The sequence below is a fragment of the Hemitrygon akajei genome, chromosome 6 (assembly GCF_048418815.1).
Source record: "Hemitrygon akajei chromosome 6, sHemAka1.3, whole genome shotgun sequence".
NCBI lineage: Eukaryota > Metazoa > Chordata > Chondrichthyes > Myliobatiformes > Dasyatidae > Hemitrygon > Hemitrygon akajei.
This window is the reverse complement of record NC_133129.1, coordinates 6,075,136-6,099,576: the sequence shown is the minus strand read 5'-3', so window position 1 is coordinate 6,099,576 and position 24,441 is coordinate 6,075,136. Positions and strand designations below refer to the sequence as shown.

General features: G+C 45.4%; 1 protein-coding gene across 2 annotated transcripts in view; it reads left to right on the top strand.

Annotated features, from left to right (window-relative positions):
* The window catches only part of nup155 (nucleoporin 155), a 278,025-nt gene that overhangs the window by 111,616 nt on the left and 141,968 nt on the right, over positions 1 to 24,441 (top strand). For both annotated transcript variants that reach the window (XM_073047830.1, XM_073047831.1), the window contains 4 exons: positions 2,343 to 2,443; positions 8,479 to 8,649; positions 15,009 to 15,119; positions 17,871 to 17,965. In XM_073047830.1, coding sequence (XP_072903931.1) covers positions 2,343 to 2,443; positions 8,479 to 8,649; positions 15,009 to 15,119; positions 17,871 to 17,965 — 478 coding nt within the window. The remainder of the gene's footprint in view (positions 1 to 2,342; positions 2,444 to 8,478; positions 8,650 to 15,008; positions 15,120 to 17,870; positions 17,966 to 24,441) is intronic.

Below are 24,441 nucleotides of genomic sequence, written 5' to 3'. Positions count from 1 at the left end.
CTCGTTCCACACTCTCAGCACCCTCTGAGTGAAGTTGTTCCTTCTAGTTCCTCTTAAACAGTTCACCTTTCACCCTTAACCCATGAGCTCTAGTTCTAGTCTCACCCAACCTTAGTGGAAAAAGTCTGCTCGATTTAATTTATCTATACCCATAATACCCCTATAATTAACCCTATCATCCCCTTTCTCATTTCCCAATAGGAGGTCCATTGTTGCCCTTCACTAGTAGGGCTATCTACACATTGTTTGAGAAATCTTTCCTAGGCACATGTAACAAATTCAATCTTATCCAAGCCTTTAAGACTTTGTGGTAATCCCAATCAATATTAGGGAATATGGAAATCACCAATTCTAACATTCGAAAGGTTTCTATGAAATCCCCCATCATCCTTCTAAATAAAAGCAAGTATAGACCCAGAACCATCAAATGTTTCTGTTGTTTTTTTTCCCAGCTATCTGCTGTGTCCTTACATATTTAGATATTTCTAGTATGGGAATGTTGACCTTGGTAGCAGAGGTCATTTTATAACTGTGTATCAAGTGAGTAATTGTTTGTCTTATTACTGTGAGGTATCCTATGAAGTTGTTTCAAAAATTCAAATTTTGTTTTGCATACTCTTGCTGTAAAGACCAACAATGTGATGGCTGGGATATAAATATAAGTGGGTGTATGTTTTATGGTGAGAGGATGGAGTTTTTAAAATTTAAAAAAAAAATTATTTTAAATGCGATTTGCAGGCGGGTTATTTAGACAATGGGTGATTTCTGGAACTCACTGCCACTGGAGGTCATGGAGTCTGATACATTCACTACAAAAACATTTAGACTGGCATTTAAGTAGTAAAGGCATAGGGTTGGTGTAGGTGGGCAAAAAGGTCAGAATGGATAAGGTGGGTAGAATGGCCTGTTTCTAATTTCTTCTATTTAAACTCGTCATTTTGTATACTTGGTCATAGATCACAGGATGGACACAGGTCCTTCTGCTAAACCAATACATGGGAACCACAATACCCATCCAGGTAGTCCCAATTTCTGGTATTTGACCCATTTCCCTCTAAGCTCTGCTGTTCCATGCACCTATCCAAGTGGATCTTAACTGATATTGCTTATCGCCTCAGCTACTACCTTGGCAGCTTGTCCATATACTTATCACCATCTGTGGAAAAAGTTGCCCCTCAGATCCCTTTTAAATCTTTCCCCTCTTCCCTCATCCTTACCTTGGGGAAAAGACTGTTACCGTCCACTTCATCTGTCCTTCTCCAAGTTCTAAATACTTTCATAAGGGTTATCATATGAGGAACGTTTGATGGCTCAGGGTCTGTATTTGCTGGAATTTAGAAGAATTGGGGTGGAGGGATCTCATTGAAACCTTTTGAATGTTAAAAGGCCTAGACAGAGTAGATGTAGAGAGGATGTTTCTCATGGTGTGGGAATCTAGGACAAGAGGGCACACCCTCTGGATAGAGGGGCGTCCATCTAAAACAGAGATGCAAAGAAATTTTTTTAGCCCGAAGGTGGTGAATTTGTGGAATTTATTACCGCATTTAGTTGTGGAGGCCAGGTTGTTGGGTGTATTTAAGGCAGAGATTGATAGTTCTTAATTGGATACAGATCAAAGGTTGCAGGTAGAAGGCTGAGGAATGGGTTGAGGAGAGGAAAAAGGATCAGCTATAATTGAATGGTGAAGCAGATTCGATGGGCCAAATGGCCTTAATTCTGCTCCTATGTCATAGCTTCTTATAAGGTCATCCTGTTTCTCCTATGTTCCAAGGAATAAAGACTCTGTCTCCCAACTTCTCCTTATAACTCAGGCCTGCTGGTCTTAGCAATGTCCTCAAATGTTTTCTATACTCTTTCCAGTTGAACTATGGCTTTCATATAACAGGCTGACCAGATCTGTACACAGAAATTTCAAGAAGTTGTATAGTTATATTAAAAGGGTGGCTAGGGAGGGGTAAGTTAGAAATCGGCAGAGCTTGCCTGTGCCTGGAATCATAGGAGATGGGTAGCATTCTTAATGAATATTTCTTCTCTGTTCACTGAAGAGACAATTACTGTTGCTTAAGAGATTAGGAAAACAAGTGGAGAGTTTTGGAGGGCATTCATTTTACCAGGGAGGAGGTACTTGCAACTTTACAGCACATTATGTTGGATATATCCCAGGGCTGCTCATATCCAACAGGCCCAAAGGACTGAATGGTCTGCTGATGGTCCTGATCATACTGAACAACTCGAGATTGTTGGGCAGTGTACTGATGCAGTCTTTTGGACTGCATGTTTGTTCAGGTATTGTCTGCTTTGTTGTGTTATAGCTGATTTGATGCCAGTATCTGATTTTATAGGTGTTCTACTCTTGGCTGCATCTGAGAACGATGATAATGATGTCCTTTGGTGCATCAATCATGACTCTTTTCCCTTCCAGAGACCACTGATGGAAGTACAGGTAAGACGGACACTGTTTGGAATAAATTACAGCTTGGACAGATTTAAAATAGACAAGTGAACATGGCAGTAAGGGAAGCTACAAACCTGAAGGCTTTGTATTATAATGTATGAGCCATTCATTTTTAGATAAAGTAAGAGTAAAAATCCAGTTGAACAGGTAACTTCTGAAGGCTGTTTTGGGTCGCAGTTCATCCAGAGGTGGGTGAGTATATGGAATGAATGGTTCAGGCAGGTACAGTAGTATTTTTTAATGAACACGGGGAGCAAGGTTTAGTGGGATATGGACCAAACATAGGAATTTGGGACTAGATGGATGGGTACCATGTTCGGCATGGACTGGGTGGGCCAAAGGGCCTGTCTCTATACTGTATTGCTCTGAATTAAAGGTTACAAGAGGGTCAGAACTGTCAACTTACTATTTGGGAATCTCTGATCCCTCTATGAGGATTGGTTTGTGTTCCTTTGTCTCACCTTTTCTGAAGCCCACAATAAGATCTTTGGTCTTGCTGACATTGAGTGCAAGGTTGTTGCTGTGACACCACTCAACTTACTGGTATAGGCACATAAAAAACCTACAGCACAATACAGGCCCTTAGGCCCACAATGCTGTGCTGAATGTGTACTTTAGAAATTACCTAGGGTTACCCATAGCCCTCTATTTTTCTGAGCTCCATATACCTCTCCAGGAGTCTCTTAAAAGACTCTACTGTATCTGCCTCCACAGTCGCTGGCAGCCCATTCCACAGATACACCACTCTCTGTGTAAAAAATAATTACCTCTGACATCTCCTCTGTTCCTGCTTCCAAGCACCTTAAAACTGTGCCCTCTCGTGTTAGCCATTTCAGCCCTGGGAAAAAGCCTCTGATTATCCACATGATCAATGCCTTTCATCATCTTACACACCTCTATCAGGTCACCTGTCATCCTCTGTCGCTCCAAGGAGAAAAAGGCCGAGTTCACTCAACCTATTCTTGTAAGGCATGCTCCCCAATCCAGGCAACATCCTTGTAAATCTCCTCTGCACCCTTTCTATAGTTTCCACATCCTTCCTTTAGTGAGGTGACCAGAACTGAGCACAGTACTCCAAGTGGGACCTGAGCAGGGTCCTATATGGCTGCAACATTACCTCTCAGCTCTTAAACTCAATCCCACAGTTGATGAAGGCCAATGCACCATATGCCTTCTTAACCACAGAGTCAACCTGCTCAGCAGCTTTGAGTATCCTATGGACTCGGACCCCAAGATCCCTTTCATGCTCCACACTACCAGGAGTTTTACCATTAATACTATATTCTGCCATCATACTTGACCTCCTAAAATGAACCACCTCACACTTAACTGGGTTGAACTCCATCGGCCACTTCTCAGCCCAGTTTTTCATGCTATCAATGTCCCACTGTAACCTCTGATAGCCCTCCACACTATCCATAATGCCCCCAACCTTTGTGTCATCAGCATATTTACTAACCCATCCCTCCACTTCCAGGTCATTTATAAACATCATGAAGAAGAGGGTCCCAGAACAGATCCATGAGGCACTCCACTGGTGACCAAGCTCCATGCAGAATATGACCCAACCACACCCACTCTTTGCCTTCTGTGGGCAAGCCAGTTCTGGATCCACAAAGCATGATCCCCTTAGATCCAGTGCCTCCTTACTTTCTCAATAAGCCTTGCATTATTTACCAGGATGCTGCCTGGTTTAGAGAGTATGGATTGTGATCGGAGATTAAGGGAGCTAGGGCTTTACTCTTTGGAGAGAAGGAGGATGAGAGGAGACATGATAGAGGTGTACAAGATATTAAGAGGAATAGACAGAGTGGACAGCCAGCGCCTCTTCCCCAGGACACCACTGCTCAGTATAAGAGGACATGGCTGTGAGGTAAGGGGAGGGAAGTTCAAGGGGGATATTAGAGGAAGGTTTTCACTCAGAGAATGGTTGGTGCGTGGAATGCACTGCCTGAGTCAGTGGTGGAGGCAGATACACTAGTGAAGTTTAAGAGACTACAAGACAGATATATGGAGGAATTTAAGGTGGGGGGTTATATGGGAGGCAGGGTTTGAGGGTCGGCACAACATTGTGGGCCGAAACGCCTGTAATGTGCTGTACTATTCTATGTTCTATTATCAAATGCCTTGCTGAAATCCATATACAAGGGGTGATCGATAAGTTTGTGGCCTGAGGTAGAAGGAGTCAATTTTAGAAAACCTAGCACATTTATTTTTCCTTCATTTAGACACTTAGTTCAGTGGTCGTGGAGCATACGGATCCCTTCTTTGTGGAAGTTGGCGTCTTGGACCTCCAGAAGTGGTCCACAGCATGGGGTGATTGATAGGCTCGTGGTCTGAGGTAGAAGGAGATGAGTTATTAACTTCAAACTTTCTGCTTTTTCACTCGAAGAGTTGATCTGCACGTGCCTGTAACAAGAGCTGTATAACTCATCTCCTTCTACTGTAGGCCACGAACTTATCAATCACCCCTGCGGTGGACCGCCTGAAGGTCCAAGACACGCTTGTTACGTGCACATGCAGTTCAACTCTTTGAGTGATAATGCAGAAAGTTTGAAGTTAATAACTCATCTCCTTCCACCTTAGGCCACGAACTTATCAATCACCCATGCTGTGGACCACTTCCACAAAGAAGGAATCCATATGCTCCACGACCGCTGGACTAAGTGTGTACATGTAGGAGGGGACTATGTTGAAAAATAAATGTGCTAGGTTTTCTAAAACTGACTTCTTCCACCTTAGGCCACGAACTTATCAATCACTCCTTGTACACTACATCTACTGCTCTTCCTTAATCAATGTGTTTAGCCACATCTTTAAAACATTCAGTCGGGCTCATAAGGCACGACCTGCCTCTCCTGCAAAGATCATTGCCAGAGGCTCAACAATTTCCTCCTTCGCCGCCCACAGTAGCCTGGGGTACATCTCATCTGGTCCCAGTATATCTTGCTCCTGTATGCCCTTTTGTCACCAGTTGATATTCTGCCAACAATGGTTGTATAATCAGCAAATATGTGTATGGCATTTGAGTTGTGCCTAGTCACACAGTCATAGGTGTAGAGAGAGTAGAGCAGCGGGTTAGGCACACATCCCTGTGGAGTGCCAGCGTTGGTTATCAGTGACATGGAGATGTTATTTCCAATCTGCAGAGATTGTGGTTTCTGGTTAGGAAGTCAAAGATGCAGTTGCCGTGGGAGGTAGGACTATAGGAACGATGCTGTTAAATGCTGAGCTATAGTCAATAATCAGCATCCTGATGTAGGTATTTGCTTTGTCCAAGGCCATGTGGAGAAACATTGAGCTCGCATCTGCTGTAGACCTCTTGTGGCTATAGGCAAATTGATGGTGGAGGTTCCTGATGATGGATGCTGCTTTCCTGCAACAGCATTTCATGAGATGTGCTCAATGGTTGGGAGGGCTTGACCTGTGATATACTGGGCCGTATCTATCATTTCTTGTAGGATTTTCTGTTCAAGGGCATTGGTGTTTGCAGACCTAGCTGTGATGCAGCCAGTCAATATACTCTCCACCACACATCCATAGAAGTTTGCCGAAGTTTTATATGTCATGCTGAATCTCGCAAACTCCTAAGGTAGTATATGCTTTCTTCATAATTACACCTCCGTGCTGTGTCCAGGACAGGTCTTGTGAAATAATAACGAGGAATTTAAAGTTACTGACCCTATCCACCTCTGATCCTCCAATGAGGACTGGCCCATGCACCTCTGATTTCCTTCTTCTGAAGTCAATAATCATCTTGGTCTTGAGTAAGATGTAGTTGCTGTGGCATCAGTCAACCAGATTTTCAATCTTCCTCCTATATGCTGATTCGTCACCACCTTTGATTTGGCCTACAACAATAGTAATGTCAGCAAACTTGAAAATGCCATTGGAGCTGTGCTTAGCCATACAGACATAAATGTGAAGCAAGTAGAGCAGGGAACTAAACACACAGCCTTTGATGCCACTGTGCTGATAGAGATTGTGGAGTTGTTGTTGCCAGTCTGCTGACTGGGACCTGCAAATGAGAAAATCCAGGATCCAATTGCACAAGGAGGTATTGGGGCCATGTTCTTGGAGCTTATTGATTGGTTTTCAGGGTGTAATGGCATTGAATGCTGAGCTGTCGCCAATAAGCAGCATCCTGGTGCCATCCAGATATTGCAGGGTTGAATGAAGAGCCAATGAGATGGTGTGGATCTGTTGCTCTGGTATGCCATTTGGAGCAAATCTAAGTTGCTTCTCAGACAGCAGTTGATAATGTTTCATCACCAACCTCTCAAAAGACTTCTTCACTGTGAATGTAAGTGCTGTTGGCCCAAAGTCATCGAGGCAGATCACATGCTTTTCTTGGGCACTGGTATAATTGAAGCCTGCTTGAGGCAGGTACCACACACTGCTGAAGTGAGTGGTTAAAGATCTGAGCTTCTTGAATTTACAGAGAATGATATGGGAAAAAAAAGATATGTAGTGAGATGCAGTTCTGTGGATGAAAACGCCTTATTAATGGTAGAAGTTAGAGGAGAAAGGCCAGACTGGTTCAAGATGACAAGAAAGCACAAGTAACTCAAATAACCATGCATTGCAGAAGAGCATCTCTGAACGCGCAACATGTTGAAATTTGAAGTAGAAGGATTGCAGTAGCAGAAGACCACATTGGGTTATACTTCTGTATGTACCAACGTGGATTATTAGGGGCAAAGACATGGCAAAAGCATGTAGTCTTTTCTCCAGGGTGTGGACGCTATAAGATCAAAGTTTATGTTTAAGATCAGAGTTGAGAGATTTAAAAAGGACTTCAAGGGCAGCTTCTTCACAGAAGCACTGGTACATATTTGGAATGAGCTGCCAGAAATAGTGGTTGAGGCAAGCATATTAGCAATATTTAAAACCACCTAAATAAGTACGTGGATAGGAGATGTTCACAGGGCTATTGGGTAAATGCAGACAGATAGGACTTTCTCAGGGAGCAACACAGTTGTGTGAGTTGGGCCGAAGGGCCTGTTTTTGTGCTAGGATTCTGACTCTATAATATTGGTCAGACCACAGGTGAAGTATTGAGTGCAGGTATGGTTGACACACTGTTGGAAGGATGTGATAGCAGTGTAGAGGAGATTCACCAGGATGTTGTCTTTGATGGAATGATTTGACTATTGGAAGAAACTAGAGATGCTGGGTTTGCTTTTCTTGAAGATGGGGTATTAAGAAGATATGTGATTGAGGTATGTAAAATTGAATGATGTAGGTAGGGTAGACTACAGGGAGCGTTGCTCCTAATTAGAAATGAATAAAACTAGAGGACAGAGAATAAGATGGGAAAGGTTTAGAAGGGTTCTGAGTGGAATATTTTTCATCCTGGAATGTCTGTCTGAATGAGTGAATGAGTGACAGAAGCAAAGTTGTTGACAGCATTATCTGGATGAGCTCCAGAAATAACTAGGCACAGAATGCTGTGCGCCAAGTGCTGGAGATAGCATTAGTTAGCAAATGAAGGTTTCAGGGGAACATGGAGAGGCTGAGATAGTGGGCAACAATGTGCTAGATGCATCACAAATGGAAATAACTTGGACAATTTTTCCTAATGGTGAGCTATCTTAAACTCAGGGCCACAGATTGAAAATCTGGGGCAAGTTGTTTAGGTTAGAAATGAAGTGATTGCTTTGATCTGCATGGTGTTGAATCTTTGGTGTTCCCCTACACCCACCCCCATACCCCATGGAGGCTTGATTTCTGTTTGTAGATATTAATGGGATCAAGGAATGTGAGGACAGAGCAGTAGAACAATGTTACAATGTTCATATTGAATGATCAGTCTTGATCTTATTGTGTGGCCATGAAGATCTGGATGGGCTGAATGATCTATTCCTTCTTTTCTGCTTAAATACTCAGCAGAAAAGGCAACATTTGACACAAGAAAAACCGTGAATGTTTAAGAGTGAAGCCCTTTCTGCAAACTTGAAGCCTGTAGCCAATATTCCATATGACCTGATCATCCTTCTTAATCAGTGTAATTGATATTCCAGATGACAGCAAACATTGATGGACACTCATGGGCCCTCTCCTCCATCGATAACTCTCAGCCTCAGAAGGTCGTTACACCCCTCAACAAAGACCGTGTTCCTCTTACAGACCCACCAGTTGTGATACATCAGCATTTAGTTCCACCCAAAAGATTCATTCTTCTCACTGCACAGGTATGAAAAGGAAGCTGCTCTGCTGGAGCAATCCTTCCCTCACTCTATACATTATGTGTGTGCCTGACTGTTTCTCCTTCTCCCCATGTGTGCTTGCATTTGTACAGTGTCTATAAAAAATATTCACCCCTCTTTGCAAGTTTTCATGTTTTACAACATTAAATCACAGTGGATTTAATTTGGCTTTTTTTTTTACCCTGATCAACAGAAAAAGCCTCTTTTGTGTCAAAGTGAAAACAGATCTGTACAAAGTGATCTAAATTAATTACAAAATAATTGATTGCATAAGTATTCACCACCTTAATATTGACACACCAAATCATCATTGGTTTTAGAAGTCACATAATTAGTTAATTGGAGATCTCGGTGTGCAGTCAAGATGTTTCAGTTGGTTGTAGTAATCTGTATCTGGAAGGTCCAACTGCTGATTAGTCAGTATCCTGGCAAAATCTTCACCATGAAGACAAAAGAACACTCCAAGCAACTCTGCGAAAAGGTTATTGAAAAGCACAAGTCAGGAGATGGATACAAGAAAATTTCCAAGTCACTGAATATCCCTGGTTAAGTCAATCATCAAGAAATGGAAAAAGATATGGCACAGCTGTAGATCTGCCTAGAGTAGGCTGTCCTCAGAAACTAAGTGACTGTGCAAGCAAGGGACTAGAGAGGGAGGCCAACAAGAGACCTATGACATCTCTGGAGGAGTTACAAGCTTCAGTGGCTGAGATGGGAGAGACTGTGCATTCAACAGCTGTTGCCCAGGAGCTTCACCAGTTGCAGCTTTATGGAAGGGTGGCAATGGAAAAGACACTTGGAAAAAAAACTCACATGAAATCTCAACTAGTTTGCCAGAAGGCATGTGGGGGAATGTCTCCCACAGAACAATGACTGAAACTGTGAGCACACACAAGGACTCAAATACTTGCACTAATGGCACTTTGTGCATTACTGTGATATTCTGGTGCTGCTGCAACTTATTTTCTGTTACTTATCTATTTAATACTGTTTTTCTATTACTGTCTTGTTTTTATCTACCGCTTTGTTTGATTGCCTGAGAGGAAGCCAAACAGAGTTTCATTCTACCTATGTACAATGACAATAAAGATCATTCAGTTCAATTCAAAATTGAGCTTTTTGGCCATCAGACTAAATGCTATGTTCAGTGCAAGCCAAACACCACACATCATCCAAAACACACAATCCCTACTGTGAAGCATGGTGGCTGCATCATGCTATGGGGGATGCTTCACTGCAGCAGGCCTTGGAAGGCTTGTGAAGGTAAAGGGTAACATGAATGCAGCAAAATATAGGGAAATCCTGAAGGAAAACCTGATGCAGTCTGCCAGAGAACTGCGACTTGGGAGAAGATTTGTTTTCTAGCAAGACAAAGACCCCAAGCATAAAGCCAAAGGTACACAGGAATGGCTTAAAAACTACAAAGTTAATGCCCTGGAGTGCCTAGGTCAGAGTCCAGACCTCAACCCCATTGAGAATTTGTGGCTGGAATTGAAAAGGGCTGTTCACTTACAATCCCCATGCAATCTGACAGAGCTTGAGCAGTTTTGTTGAGAAGAATGGCAAAAAATTGGCGCGCCCAGATGTGTAAAGCTGATAGAGACCTATCCACACAGTAATTGCTGCCAAAGGTGCAACTGCTAGATACTGACTTGAAGGGGGTGAATACTTACACACAGCGCTGAAATAACGACACGCAGTCGGTAAGTCGTTTCGAGACGAGTTTATTCAAACTTCGCGGTACTGGTATTTAAATCCCTAGCGCCTGCCCTCTCCGGGCGGAAATGATGTCGGAGATGCATTACCAAAGTCTCCCCCTGCGCGCTGGCTATTTGTGAGCCGGTTCGCCTGCGCAGAAAGTGGGTCGCCACATAACCCCCCCCCCGCCCAGAACCGGCGATACACCCCCCAATATCCACAGTCTGGATCAGCCTCTGTTTGGGAGGTCTGCCTCTGCGCCGTGGTGCCTGAACCTCGACCGGCTGCACCAAATCAACATGAGTTGGTCCACCGTGAAAACCTCCTCTTTCCCCCCCAATGTCCAGAGCGTACGTGGACCCGTTGTTGTTGATCACCCTGAACGGCCCCTCGTACGGCTGCTGTACTGGCGCCCGGTGTCCGCTCCTTCGTACAAACACAAACTTACAGTTTTGCAGTTCTTTGGGTACATGGGTCGGGGCCAGTCCGTGTTGTGAAGTTGGTACGGGGGCCAGGTTGCTGAGCCTTTCTCGTAGCCTGTCCAGGACTGCTGCGGGTTCTTCCTCTTGCCCCCTTGGGGCTGGTATGAACTCTCCTGGGACGGCCAGGGGTGTGCCGTACACCACCTCGGCCGACGAGGCGTGCAGTTCCTCTTTGGGCGCCGTACGAATTCCAAGCAGGACCCAGGGAAGCTGGTCCACCCAGTTAGGTCCTCTCAGGCGGGCTATGAGAGCCGACTTCGAGTGACGGTGGAAGTGTTCCACCAGTCTGTTCGACTGTGAGTGGTAGGCAGTTGTGTGGTGCAGCTGCGTTCCCAGCAGGCTGGCCACAGCCGACCACAGGCTGGAGGTGAACTGGGCACTTCTGTCGGAAGTAATGTGGGCCGGTACCCCGAAGCATGCTACCCAGGTTGTGATCAGTGCTCGGGCGCAGGAATCAGCAGATGTGTCGGTGAGCAGGACTGCCTCTGGCCACCTCGTGAACTGGTCTACCATAGTTAAGAGGTACCGCGCTCCTTGGGACACTGGTAGGGGGCCCACAACAACCACATGAATGTGGTCGAACCTCCGGTGGGTGGGTTCAAACTGCTGCGGCGGGGCTTTAGTGTGCCGCTGCACCTTGGCTGTTTGGCACTGCACGCACGTTCTGGCCCATTCACTGACCTGCTTGCGAAGTCCGTGCCACGCGAACTTGCTGGAGACCAGCCGGACAGTTGTCCTGATAGATGGGTGCGCCAAACTGTGTGTGGAGTCGAAAACCCGCCGCCTCCAGGCTGCCAGGACGATGGGGCGAGGTTGGCCAGTAGCCATGTCGCACAGGAGGGTCCTATCACCTGGGCCTACGAGAAAGTCCTGCAGTTGCAAACCCGAGACTGCGGTCCTGTAGCTGGGCATCTCGTCGTTTGCCTGCTGCGCCTCCGCCAGTGCTACATAGTCCACCCCCAGGGACAGGGCCTGGACAGCTGGTCTGGAGAGTGCGTCGCCATGACATTGTCCTTCCCCGAGTCATGCTGGATGTCCGTCGTGTACTCGGAGATGTAGGACGGATGTCGCTGCTGGCGAGCTGACCAGGGATCGGACACCTTCATGAACGCGAAGGTCAACGGTTTGTGGTCCGTGAACGCGGCGAACGGCCTGCCTTCCAAGAAGTACCTGAAATGCCGGATTGCCAGATACAGTGCCAACAGCTTCCGGTCGAAAGCACTGTACTTGAGTTCGGGTGGTCGTAGGTGCTTGCTGAAGAATGCCAGGGGTTGCCAGCGCCCCTCGATGCGCTGCTCCAGCACCCCACCGACTGCTGTGTCGGATGTGTCCACCGTGAGGGCGGTTGGAACGTCCGTTCTGGGGTGCACCAGCATCACAGCATCTGCAAAGGCTTCCTTGGCTTTAACGAAAGCGGCCGCAGCCTCCTCGTCCCAAGTAATGTCCTTGCCTTTACCCGACATCAGGGTGTATAAAGGGCGCTTGATACGGGCTGCTGAGGGGAGGAAACGGTGGTAGAAGTTCACCATACCAACAAACTCCTGCAGGCCTTTGACCGTGTAGGGCCGGGCAAAGTGGCGGATCGCGTCTACCTTGGCGGGCAGAGGTGTTGCCCCGTCTTTGGTGATCCTGTGGCCCAGGAAGTCGATGGTATCGAGACCAAACTGGCATTTGACGGGTTGGTCGTGAGGCCGAAATCACTCAGGCGGGAGTAGAGCTGGCGGAGGTGGGACAGATGCTCCTGACGACTACTGCTGGCTATAAGGATGTCGTCCAAATAGATGAACGCAAAGTCCAGGTCATGTCCCACCGCATCCATTAGCCGCTGGAATGTCTGTGTGGCATTCTTCAGGCTGAACGGCATTCGGAGGAACTCGAACGGGGCGATGAGTGCTGTTTTGGGGATGTCTTCAGGGTGCACCGGGATTTGATGGTATCCCCGGACGAGGCCTACTTTGGAAAAGATTCTTGCCCCGTGCAGGTTTGCTGCAAAGTCCTGTATGTGCGGCACGGGGTAGCGGTCTGGAGTGGTAGCCTCGTTCAGTCTGCGGTAGTCGCCGCAAGGTCTCCAACCTCCGGCTGCTTTGGGCACCATGTGCAGGGGGGAGGCCTATGGGCTGTCGGACCTCCGTACGATCCCCAATTCCTCCATCCTCTTGAACTCCTCCTTCGCCAGGCGGAGCTTTTCCGGAGGGAGCCTTCGTGCGCGGGTGTGGAGGGGTGGTCCCTGGGTTGGAATGTGGTGCTGTACCCCGTGTCTGGGCATGGCTGCCATGAACTGCGGTGCCAGAATCGATAGGAAGTCCGCCAGGATTCTGGTGAATTTGTTGTCCGACAGCGTGATGGAGTCCAGGTGTGGGGCCGGCAACTTGGCTTCACCCAGGGAGAATGTCTGGAAAGTCTCGGCATGTACCAGTCTTTTCCCTTGCAAGTCAACCAGCAGACTGTGAGCTCACAAGAAGTCCGCCCCCAGGAGTGGTTGGGCCACGGCGGCCAGTGTGAAGACCCACGTGAACCGGCTGGCGCCGAACTGCAGCTGCACTGTGCGGGTTCTGTAGGTCTGAATCATGCTGCCGTTTGTGGCCCTCAGGGTGGGTCCTGGCTTCCTGTTGCGGGTGTCGTACCCCGTCGGGGGCAAAACGCTGATCTCCGCTCCGGTGTCGACCACGAAGCGGCGTCCCCACTGTTTGTCCCAGACATACAAGAGGCTGTCCTGGTGGCCTGCCGCCAGAGTCATTAGCGGCAGCTGGCCCTTGCAGGGCGGGCGACAATGGCGGGCTTTTGTGCCCCACCGCTGGTGGCAGAAACACCACTGTTCACTGTCCTCTTCACTCTGGCCTCTGTGTTGTGTGCGCTTCCTTGCCGGGCCTGGTCTGGTCTGCTGTTGGGTGTGTGGCCTGGTAATCTGACCGACGGATGCCACACTCTCCCTTTTGGCTTTCCACAGCACATCTGCCCGGGCCGCCACCTTCCGGGGGTCGCTGAAATCTGCGTCGGCAAGCAGCAGATGTATGCCCCTGGGCAGTTGCTTTAGGAACGCTTGCTCGAACGTGAGGCAGGGCTTGTGTACGTCAGCCAGGGATAGCATCTCGTTCATTAATGCTGACGGCAGTCTGTCTCCCAAACCGTCCAGGTGAAGCAGGGGGGCACCCCGCTCACGCCGTGAGAGGCCAAAGGTCCCAATGAGCAGCGCTTTGAATGCTTCATATTTGCCTTCTTCCGGGGGCGACTGTATGAAATCCGCAACCTGGGCGGCCGTCTGCTGGTCAAGGGCGCTCACCACGTGGTAGTAACGCGTGGAATCAGAGGATATCTGCTGAATCTGGAACTGGGCTTCTGCTTGGCTAAACCACACGTGTGGTCGCAGCGTCCAGAAAGTCGGCAGTTTGAGCAAAACTGCGTGAACAGATGAAGAGTCAGTCATCTTGGGTCCAAATCCCGTTTGGACCGTCAGGGTCACCAATGTAGCGATGTACTACACACAGCGCTGAAATAATGACTCACAGTCAGTAAGTCGTTTCGAGACTAGTTTATTCAAACTTCGCAGTGCTGGTATTTAAATCCCTAGCGCCCGCCCTCTCCAGGTGGAAATGACGTCAGAGGTGCATTACCAAAGTCTCCCCCCACGCGCTGGCTATTTGTGAGCCGGTTCGCCTGCGCAGAAAGTGGGTCGCCACAATGCAATCAATTATGTTGTGTGTAATAATAGTAATAAATTTAGAGTAATTTGTAGAAAGTTGTTTTCACTTTGACACGAAAGAGTCTTTTTCTGTTGATCGGCGTCAAAAGCCTAATTAAATCCACTGTGATTCAATGTTGTAAAACAATAAAACATGATAACTTCCGGGGGGGGGGGGGATTCTTTTTATAGGCTCTGTATGTAGTGTGTTGTCAAACACATGTTTAACTCTGTACCCACACTCTCATCTTTGCCCATCTGTGCATGTTCTTGCCACTGTGTTTGAGTATCTCTTCATGCCTGTCAGCACATCAATGTTCACTGCTCATCAGTGGGCGTTCTTTCTTCTGACTTTGGTTGTTAATAATGTCGGAAGAAGGCTGGGTGCAGAAAACTTCTTGGAAGAATACTGCAGCAAGATTTGGGATGAGGCTGTTGAAATCTACCAATTACAATAAGATATTTTTGATTCTCTCCTGCTTTAGGGAAGCCACTTCTTTCACAAGTTGCGTCCAGTGGACCAGCTCCGTCACCTGCTGGTGAGCAATGCAGGTGGAGAAGGTGAAGATGTTGAACGTTTTTTCAAACTGTATCGGGTAAGCATTTGATATCTAGCAATTATTTGAAGTCTGTGGCTACTTGTTTATTCCAATGGAAAAGCCCTCATGATTTTAAACACTTTCTTGGATATTCTATTAATTTCTAAACTTCATAGAAAATAACACCAGCTTATTCCAGGCTCTGCACATATTTGTAATATCCAGAGTTGTGTGGAGCAGAGCAGATGCAGCTGATTCAGTGGTGCCACAACTTGCTCTGTAGTTTAGATGAGCAGTAGTGATAGAGGACTGTATAATCACAGAGTTAGGAGGTTTATAGTAGGGAAACAGGCCCTTCAGACACGATTGGCCAAATGGCCTACTTCTGCTTCTATACTTTATGTTCTTCAGACCAATTCTTCCATTCTAACCAAGGTGTCTAAGTTGGTGTCATTTCCCTGCACTGGGCAATATCCTTCCAAAACCTTCTTGACCAAATGTCTTTTAAATGTTCTATCCACGTCTACTACTTCCTTCTGAATACTTACCACTGTCTCTAAGGAAAAATGTTTCCCCTCACATCCTCTTTAGCCATTCACCTCTCATCTTAAATCTGCTTCTTTCACATGGCAGATAAATTAGAGACCATTGATCTTTTGCCAATGACATGAAAGATGATGGTATTCTTGGGAGCGTGGAGGTAAAGAGAGATCTTGAAGTCCAAGTCCATTAGTTCCCTCAAAGTTGACATGCAAGTTGATAGGGTTATAACATTAGCTCATGGCTAACAAAGACTAACGCACCAAATGCCTTATTCCCCCTATGAAAGAACCGAGGTCCCAAGAACTAGACACAAAAATAGGTGGGTAAGTAGGTTAGGAAGAAGATAAAGAGTTTGGAGAGATAGTAAGTGCACAAAAAGTGGGGAAATGTGAACATGTTTTAGGAAGGAAAGCAGGACAAGTATGTTCCAATAAAAAGAAGAACAAAAAAACAATTTTTTTTAAAGGGAGAAAGATTACAGAAAGCTTCAGCACATAGAATTTTGGTTCGTTGTCCATGAAATACACAGACTGAGAAGATGGTGAAGACATCTTCACAGCATTTAAGAAGCATCAGAATGAGTGCTTGAATATCCAAGGCATAGTTGCTGCACATCAAGTACTGGTAAATGGGTTTATTGTAGGGGAGTATTTTGTAGTCACTATAAGCATAGTGGGCTGAAGGGCCTAATATTGTACTGTATAACAGTGTGATTTTGACTCTGGGTTCTTCTCTCAATTCAGATTGCCTTTAAACTGAATGTCGGTTCTCATTCCAAAATCACATGCTGAATATTTCCAGTCTTTTCAGTTTTTATTTCGTGTTTTCTGCATTTGTTTTTTTTAAACTTTTTAGTAAATGCCAACCTTGCTAGAAATGCCCATATTCTTTGAACAACTAATAAATCAAGAGCTTGGATGTTGAAGAGATTGTGGAAGCATTAGTGATGATCTTCCATGAATCACTAGATTCTGGAGTGGTTCCAGAGGACTGGAAAATTGATGAAGTTTCAGGGCACTTGGAGGCATATGATAAAATTGACCAAATCACCATGGTTTCCTTAAGGGGAAATTTTACCAGACAGTGAGAGAATGGGCAAAGAAGTGGCAGGTCTAATATAGTATATAGCAGTGTAGGATCATGCACTTTGTTAGAAGGAATAAAAGTGTAGACTATTTTCTAAATGGGAAGACAGTTCAAAAATCTGACGTGAAAAGGGATAGTAAGGGACAAGAAATTTTGAGGAAGTAGAGAGGCTACAGAAGGATAGACAGATTAGGAGAATGGGCAAAGAAATGGCAGATGTAAAGTGTATGGTCATGCACTTTAGCAGAAGAAATGAAAGGGTTGACTATTCTAAATAGAGAGAAAATAGAAAAAACTGAGACGTGAAGGGACTTGGGAGTGCTCATGCAGGATTCCCTAAAGGCTGACTTGCAGGTTGAGTTAGTGGTAAGGAAGGCAAATACAATGTTAGCATTCATTTCGAGAAGATTGGAATATACAAGCAAGTATGTAATGCTTAGGCTTTATAAGGTATTGTCAGTCCAAGGTATTGTGAGCAGTTCTGGGCTTCTTATCTGAGAAATGATAATACTGGCACTAGGGAGGTTCAAGAGAATTATTCCAAGAATGAAAGGGTTAACATTGAAGAGCTTTTGGTGTCTCTGGGCCTGTACTTGAGTTTAGAAGAATGAGGGGGGGATCTAATTGAAATCTATTAAATATTGAAAGGCTTGGATAGAGCAGATGTGGAAACGATGTTTCCTCTTGTGAGGGAGTTGAGGACCAGACAGCACAGCCTCAGAATAGAGGGGCATCCCTTTAGAATAGAGATGAAGAGGAATTTATTTAACCAGAGGATGGAGAATCTGTGGAATTCTACAGACAGTTTTGGAGGCCAAATCATTGGGTATATTTAAAGCAGAGGTTAATAGGTTCTTGATAGTAAGGTGTCAAAGGTTATTGGGGTTAAGGTAGGAAAATATGGTTTAGAGGGATAATTAGTCAGCTCTGATGGAATGATGAAGCTGATTCAATGGGTTGAATGGTTTAATTCTACTTTTATACCTTATGGTCTTATGATCTTATGGAATTGGTGACAGTATCAAAGATGAACAGATAGATCTTTCCAATATTAGTTTGAATAAATATCTACACAACATTTTAATGTTGTGCAGAATGTGTAATAATTTAGATTAGGGAAAATCAAACAAAGTTGTTAATGTTATTTTTGTAACGAATGAATTTGTGTCTTCTATTCAGGAAGAACAAGCTTGTGCATCATGTCTTATCCTTGCCTGTTCAACTGCAGCCTGTGATCGTGAGGTCTCAGTGTGGGCAACTCGTGCTTTCTTCAGGTATTTCTAAATTTCACCCAAGTGGTCTCACTGGATGATCCCCAAAGAACATATCTTAAGTACTTGATTAAAGCCGTTGATTAGACAATCAAGATTTGAATAGCTCAGGCTCAGCAGGAAGCAGCTGATTGGGCAATCGAGGTCAGGTGACCAAGTCGTTTGAAAAGCTCAAACAAATAAATAGAGGGGTAGCTCAAGCAGAGCGGCCTGTGGAAAGCAGCCAGTGAAGGAGTGAACATTTTAGGCTTTGACTCGAGAGGCTTCGACGAGAGGAGGCAGAGGACTAGTTTGTTCCCAGTTAATCTTTACAATGCCTCCTGAGATGGTGATGTGCCTCTCCTGTGAGATGAGGCAGTCTTGGGGGAACCCCCCTCTCCCGCAGAGTCACATCTGCCAAAAGTGCATGCAGCTGGGCGATCTGGAAGACCGTGTGAGGTATCTGGAGCAGCAGCTGGATGACCTTCGACTCACAAGGGAAAATGAGGCAATCATAGATGAGAGCTACAGGGAAGTAGTCACACCTAGGCTGCAGGAAGCAGGTTGTTGGGTGACAGTCTGAGGGGGGGAAAGTGAAGGAGAGTAGACAGGTAGTGCAGAGCACCCCTGTAGCCATTCCCCTGAATAACAAGTTTACCGTCCTGGATACTGTTGGCAAGGACAACCGACCAGGTGTGAGCCACGGTGGCAGGGCCTGTGGCACTGAGTCTGACCCTGTGGTGCAGAAGGATGGGATGGAGAAGAGGAGAGCTGTCGTCATTGGAGACTCTACAGTCAGGGGAGCAGACAGGAGATTTTGTGGACGTGAGAAGGTCACCCGCATGGTTTGTGGCCTACCGGGTGCCAGGGTCCGGGATGTCTATGACCGGGTGCATGACATCCTGGTACGAGAGGGAAAGCAACCAGAAGTCGTGATGCATGTTGGTACCAATGACATAGGCAGGAAGAGGGATGAGGTCCTGAAGTTGAGTTTCGGGAACTAGGCAGAAGGCCGAAGAACAGGACCTCAAGGGTGGTGTTCTCAGGATTGCTGCCAGTACTACGTGATAGTGATGGTAAGAATTGGAGGAGATGGCAGTTGAATGCGTGACTGAGGAGTTGGTGCAGGGGGCAGGGTTTTAGATTTTTGGACCATTGGGATCTCTTCTGGGGAAGGTGGGACCTGTACAGATTGGATGGGTTGCACCTGAATTCGAGGGGGAGCAATATCCTTGCTGGTAGGTTTGCTAGCATGGTTTGGGAGGGTTTAAACTAATTTGCAAGGGGGGATGGGACCCGGAGCGATAGAGCAGTGAAAGAAGTGCATGGAGTAAAGCCAGATCTAACATAAAGAGAGGCTTTGAGGAAAGAGAAGCAGAATAAAGGGTATAAAGGTTTATAAGGTAGAAGGGCTAAAGTGTGTGTACTTAAATGGAAGAAGCATCAGGAACAAAGCTGATGAACTGAGAGCTTGGATACATACATGGAATTATGATGTAGTGGCTATTACAGAGACTTGGCTGGCACCAGGGCAGGAATGGATTCCGAATTTTCCTGGATTTCAGTGCTTTAAAAGGGATAGAGTGGGGGGGGGAAAGGTGAGAAGGGGTGGCATTACTGGTCAGGGATTCTATTACAGCTACAGAAAGGGTGTTTGAGGGCCGGCACAACATTGTGGGCCGAAGGGCCTGTAATGTGCTGTACTATTCTATGATCTATGTTCATTTGGGGTGGCATGTAGTGTAGCAGTTAGTGCAATGCAGGGGTGTCAAACTCATTTTAGGTCATGGGCCGGATTGAGCAAAATGCAGCTTCATGCGGGCCGGATCAGTCAGAAGCGTGCAAACGCAGCTTTCGTTGCCTCCGTTTTTTTCAGCCTGCTCTCATGTCTCAGTCTCTGCTATAACTGCAAAGTGTTTCACTTTACAAATTCCGTTTCTTATGAAGAAGACTGCCGAGCAAGACTGCCGAATAAACACTAAAAACCCTGAAAACCTGGTACCTGAATAAACTCAGCATTAGCCATATCATACGCCATAGGTGCTTCGATTACTGGGGCCAGCTTTAATAGTAATTAGATATTATCTCGCGGGCCTTGAGTTTGACATATATGCTTTACAGTATCATCTGTAAGATCGGGGTTCATTTCCCATCACTGTTGGAAAGGAGTTTGTATGTTTTCCCTGTGACTGCACGTGTTTTCTCTGCATGCTCTAGTTTCCTCCCACATTCCAAAGACTTACAGATTAGGGTTGGTGAGTTGTGGGAATTCTATCTTGGTGTCTGAAGCATGGTGACACTTGTCATGGTAGCATAGCCAGCATTCACGGATTAGGGTTCGATTCCTACTGTTGTCTGTAAGGAATTCTCCTCATGAACATGTGCTATAACTCAAGAAGTGATTGCCTACTTTGCATTTGGCATTAGCCTGGAGGTTAACTTTTAGGGTATCCTACTCAAGGACTCCGAAGTCCCTTTGCATCTCTGCATTTTGAATTCTCTGTCCATCTAAATAATAGTCTGCCTGTTTATTTCTTCCACCAAAATGCATGACCATATACTTTGCAGCATTATATTTAATTTCCCACTTTTTTGCCCCTTCCCCTGAACTATCTAAGTCTCTCTGCAGGCTCTCTGTTCCTCACACTACCTACTCCTCCACCTATCTTTGTATCATCTGCAAATTTAACCACAAATTCATTAATACCATAGTCCAAATCATTGAAATACATCGTAAAAGGCAGCGGTCCCAACACTGACGCCTGTGGAACTCCACTAGTAACCAGCAGCCAGCCAGAATAGAATCCCTTTATTCCCACTCTGTTTTCTGCCGATCCATGCTAGTAATTCCCTTGTAATTTCATGGGACCTTATCTTGCTAAGCAGCCTCATGTGCGGCACCTTGTCAAAGGCCTTCTGAAAATCCAAGTACACCACATCCACTGCATCTCCCTTGTCTACCCTACTTGTAATTTCCTCAAAAAATTGCAGTAGGTCAGTCAGGCAGGATATTCCTGTCAAGAAAACATGCTGGCTTTGGTCTATCTTGTCATGTGCCCCAGGTACTCTGTAATCTTATCCCTAACAATCAATTCCAACAACTTTGCAACCACTGAAGGCAGACTAACAGGTCTATAGTTTTCCTTCTGCCTCCCATCCTTCTTAAATAGCAGTAACATTTGCAAATTTCCAGTTATCTGGTATAATGCCAGAGTGTATCGATTCTTGAAAGATCATTGTTAATGTCTCCGCCATCTCTCCAGCTGCTTCCTTCAGAACCTGAGGGTTCCATCAGGCCCAGGAGATTTATCCACCCTCAGACCATTAAGCTTCCTGAGCACTGTCTGAGTTGTAATTTTCACTGAACATACTTCACTTCCCTGACACTTTTGAGTGTCCAGTACACTCCAGGTATCTTGCACTATGAAGACTGATGCAGAATATGCATTCAGTTCCTCTGCCATCTCTGCATTTCTCATTACAGTATCTCCAGCGTCCTTTTCTATTGGTCCTATATCTACCCTCAACTCACTTTTACCCTTTATATACTTAAAAAAGCTTTCAGTAGCTTCTTTGATATTAGTCACCAGCTTCCTTTCATAATTCATCTTTTCTTTCCTAATGACCTTCCTAGTTACCTTCTGCGTTTTTATCAGCTTCCCAATTCTCTCTCTACCCACTGGCTTTGGATTCCTTGTATGCCCACTCTTTTGCTTTTACTTTGGCTCTGTCTTCACGCCAGCCATTGCTGTTCTGCTGTCCTTCTTGCTGGTGTCTCTTTCCAGTCAACCACAGCCAGTTCTCTCATGCCATTGTAATTTCCTTTATTCCACTGAAATACCGACACATTGGAATTTTGTTTCTCCTTCTCAAATTTCAAGGTGAACTTGATCATATTGTGATCACAGTTCCATAAGGGTTCCTTAACCTTAAGCTCTCTTATCACCTCCAGATCATTGCACAACACCCAATCCAACACCAACACACACAAAATGTTGGTGGAACACAGCAGGCCAGGCAGCATCTATAGGGAGAAGTGCTGTTGACGTTTCGGGCCGAGACCCTTCATTAGGACTAACCAAAAGGAAAGATAGCAAGAGATTTGAAAGTAGTGGGGGGGAGGGGGAAATGCAAAACGATAGAAGACTGGAGGGGGTGGGATGAAGCTAAGAGCTGGAAAGGTGATTGTCTGTCCTCTCCTTATAGCTAATACAGGTCCACAACCCCTTATTTGAAATTCTGAAATCCAAAAAACTCCGAAAGCCGAAGTTTTTTACGCCAAAGCTGACGTCACTCAGGTGTGACATGGCAGCACTAGCAGAGGCCGCCAGACGTCAGTTGTGGCTCAGCGCTTGTACTGGTTACACGTACATTTGCTGTTTGCTAATATTTTGTTTACTGTTGACTTTGTGTTTAATTTCGCTGTGAAAATGACAGAGCTGCAGATAAGCCTGTGGGTAACAATGAGAAAAAGAGAAGGAAGCATCTATCATTATCAATAACGCAGAAAGTGGAGTTATTGCAAAAGCCTGGTCGTGGTGTGTCTGTGCAGCGTCTTGCTGAAGAATATGGTGTCGGAACTACCACTGTTTTTGATTTAAAGAAACAGAAAGACAAGATACTGGAGTTTTATAGTGACAGTGACGTTCTACATTTATTCCAATAAGTCATTTACCATGTGTTTGATTCGATTAATTTGAAACTGTATATTTTAATGTTTTACTGAATGTTTTTGTTGGAAATAAAATATTTTTCTTGTCATTATTCCCTAAACAATAACAACTAACAACTATTTACATAGCATTTACATTGTATTAGGTATTATAAGTAATCTAGAGATGACTTAGAGTATACGGGAGTATGTGCGTAGGTCTGGAATTCTGCCGGGTCCTAAAGTTCACCCGCACTGAGCCAGGTTAAATAAGGGACTTGAGTATATGTGTTTTTGGTATCCGCAGGGTGTTCCGGAACCAATAAGGAGGGATTCTGAAATCCGTAAAATTCTGAATTCTGAAATGCAACTGGGCCCAAGGATTTTGGATAAGGGATTGTGGACCTGTACATTCCAATCCAGGCAGCATCCTTGTGAACCTTCTCTGCAAAGCTTCTGCCTCCTTCCTATGTGTAATGCCGAAAGTGCACAAAAACTCCAAATGTGACCTAATATGACTTTACACTTTTGTATTTATTGCCCCAATAGATGGTGAGCATGCTGTCCACCTTCTTTACTTTCCCATCTGCTTGCTTTGCCACCTTAGAGAGCTATGGATTTGCATGATCTCTCCATACATCTGTGCTCCTCAGGATCCTGCCATTTACTGTCTTTCCCTTTGCACTGAACCTCCTAAAATGCATCATTTCTACCCTTTACTCTTTGTCTATTATTTCTCCATCCAAATTTCCAATTGGTCTGTGTACAATTGGATCTCCCACATTTCCATACAAATCATCAGAGAACCCAGCATTAGTCCTTGTGGAACATCGCTGATTCATTCAGCACTGGCCACCAGACTTGTAGAACATCCTCAGCATCATCTGGCAGATGTTAAAGGACCTCAGTCTCCTCAGGGAATAGAGACGGCTCTGACCCTTCTTGTAGACAGCCTCAGTGTTCTTTGACCAGTGCAGTTTATTGTCGATTCGTATCCCCAGGTATTTGTAATCCTCCACCATATCCACACTGACCCCTTGGATGGAAACGGGTCACCGGTGCCTTAGCCCTCCTCAGGTCCACCACCAGCTCCTTAGTCTGTTTCACATTAAGCTGCAGATGATTCTGCATGCACCATGTGACAAAGTTTCCCACCGTAGCCCTGTACGCAGCCTCATCTCCCTTGCTGATGTATCCAACTATGGCAGAATCATCAGAAAACTTCTGAAGATGGCAAGACTCTGTGTTGTAGTTGAAGTCTGAGGTGTAGATGGTGAAGAGAAAGGGAGACAGGACAGTCCCCTATGGAGCCCCAGTGCTGCTGACCACTCTGTCTGACACACAGTGTTGCAAGCACACGTACTGTGGTCTGTCAGTCAGGTAATCAATAATCCATGACACCAGGGAAGCATCCACCTGCATCACACAATACAAGAGTAAGTAGGGATGTGATGTTGAGGATCTATAAGTCATTTGTGAGACCATACTTGGAATATTGTGTGCAGTTTTGGGCACTTTAGTTTAGAAAGGATATACTGATATTTGAGAGGGTTCAGAGATGATTCACAGGAATGAAAGGGTTACCGCATGAGGAACGTCTGGCAGCTCTAGGGCTGTATTCCCTGGAGTTCAGGAGAATGAGGGGGGATCTCATAGAAACATTCCAAATGGTAAAAGGCCTGAACAGATCAGATATGGCAAAGTTATTTCCTGTGGTAGGGGAGTCCAGAACAAGAGGGAATGACTTCAGAATTGAAAGATATCCTTTTAGAACAGAGATGCGGAGAAGTAACTTTAGTCAAAGGGTGGTAAATCTAAAGAATTTGTTGCCACGAGTGGCTGTGGAGGC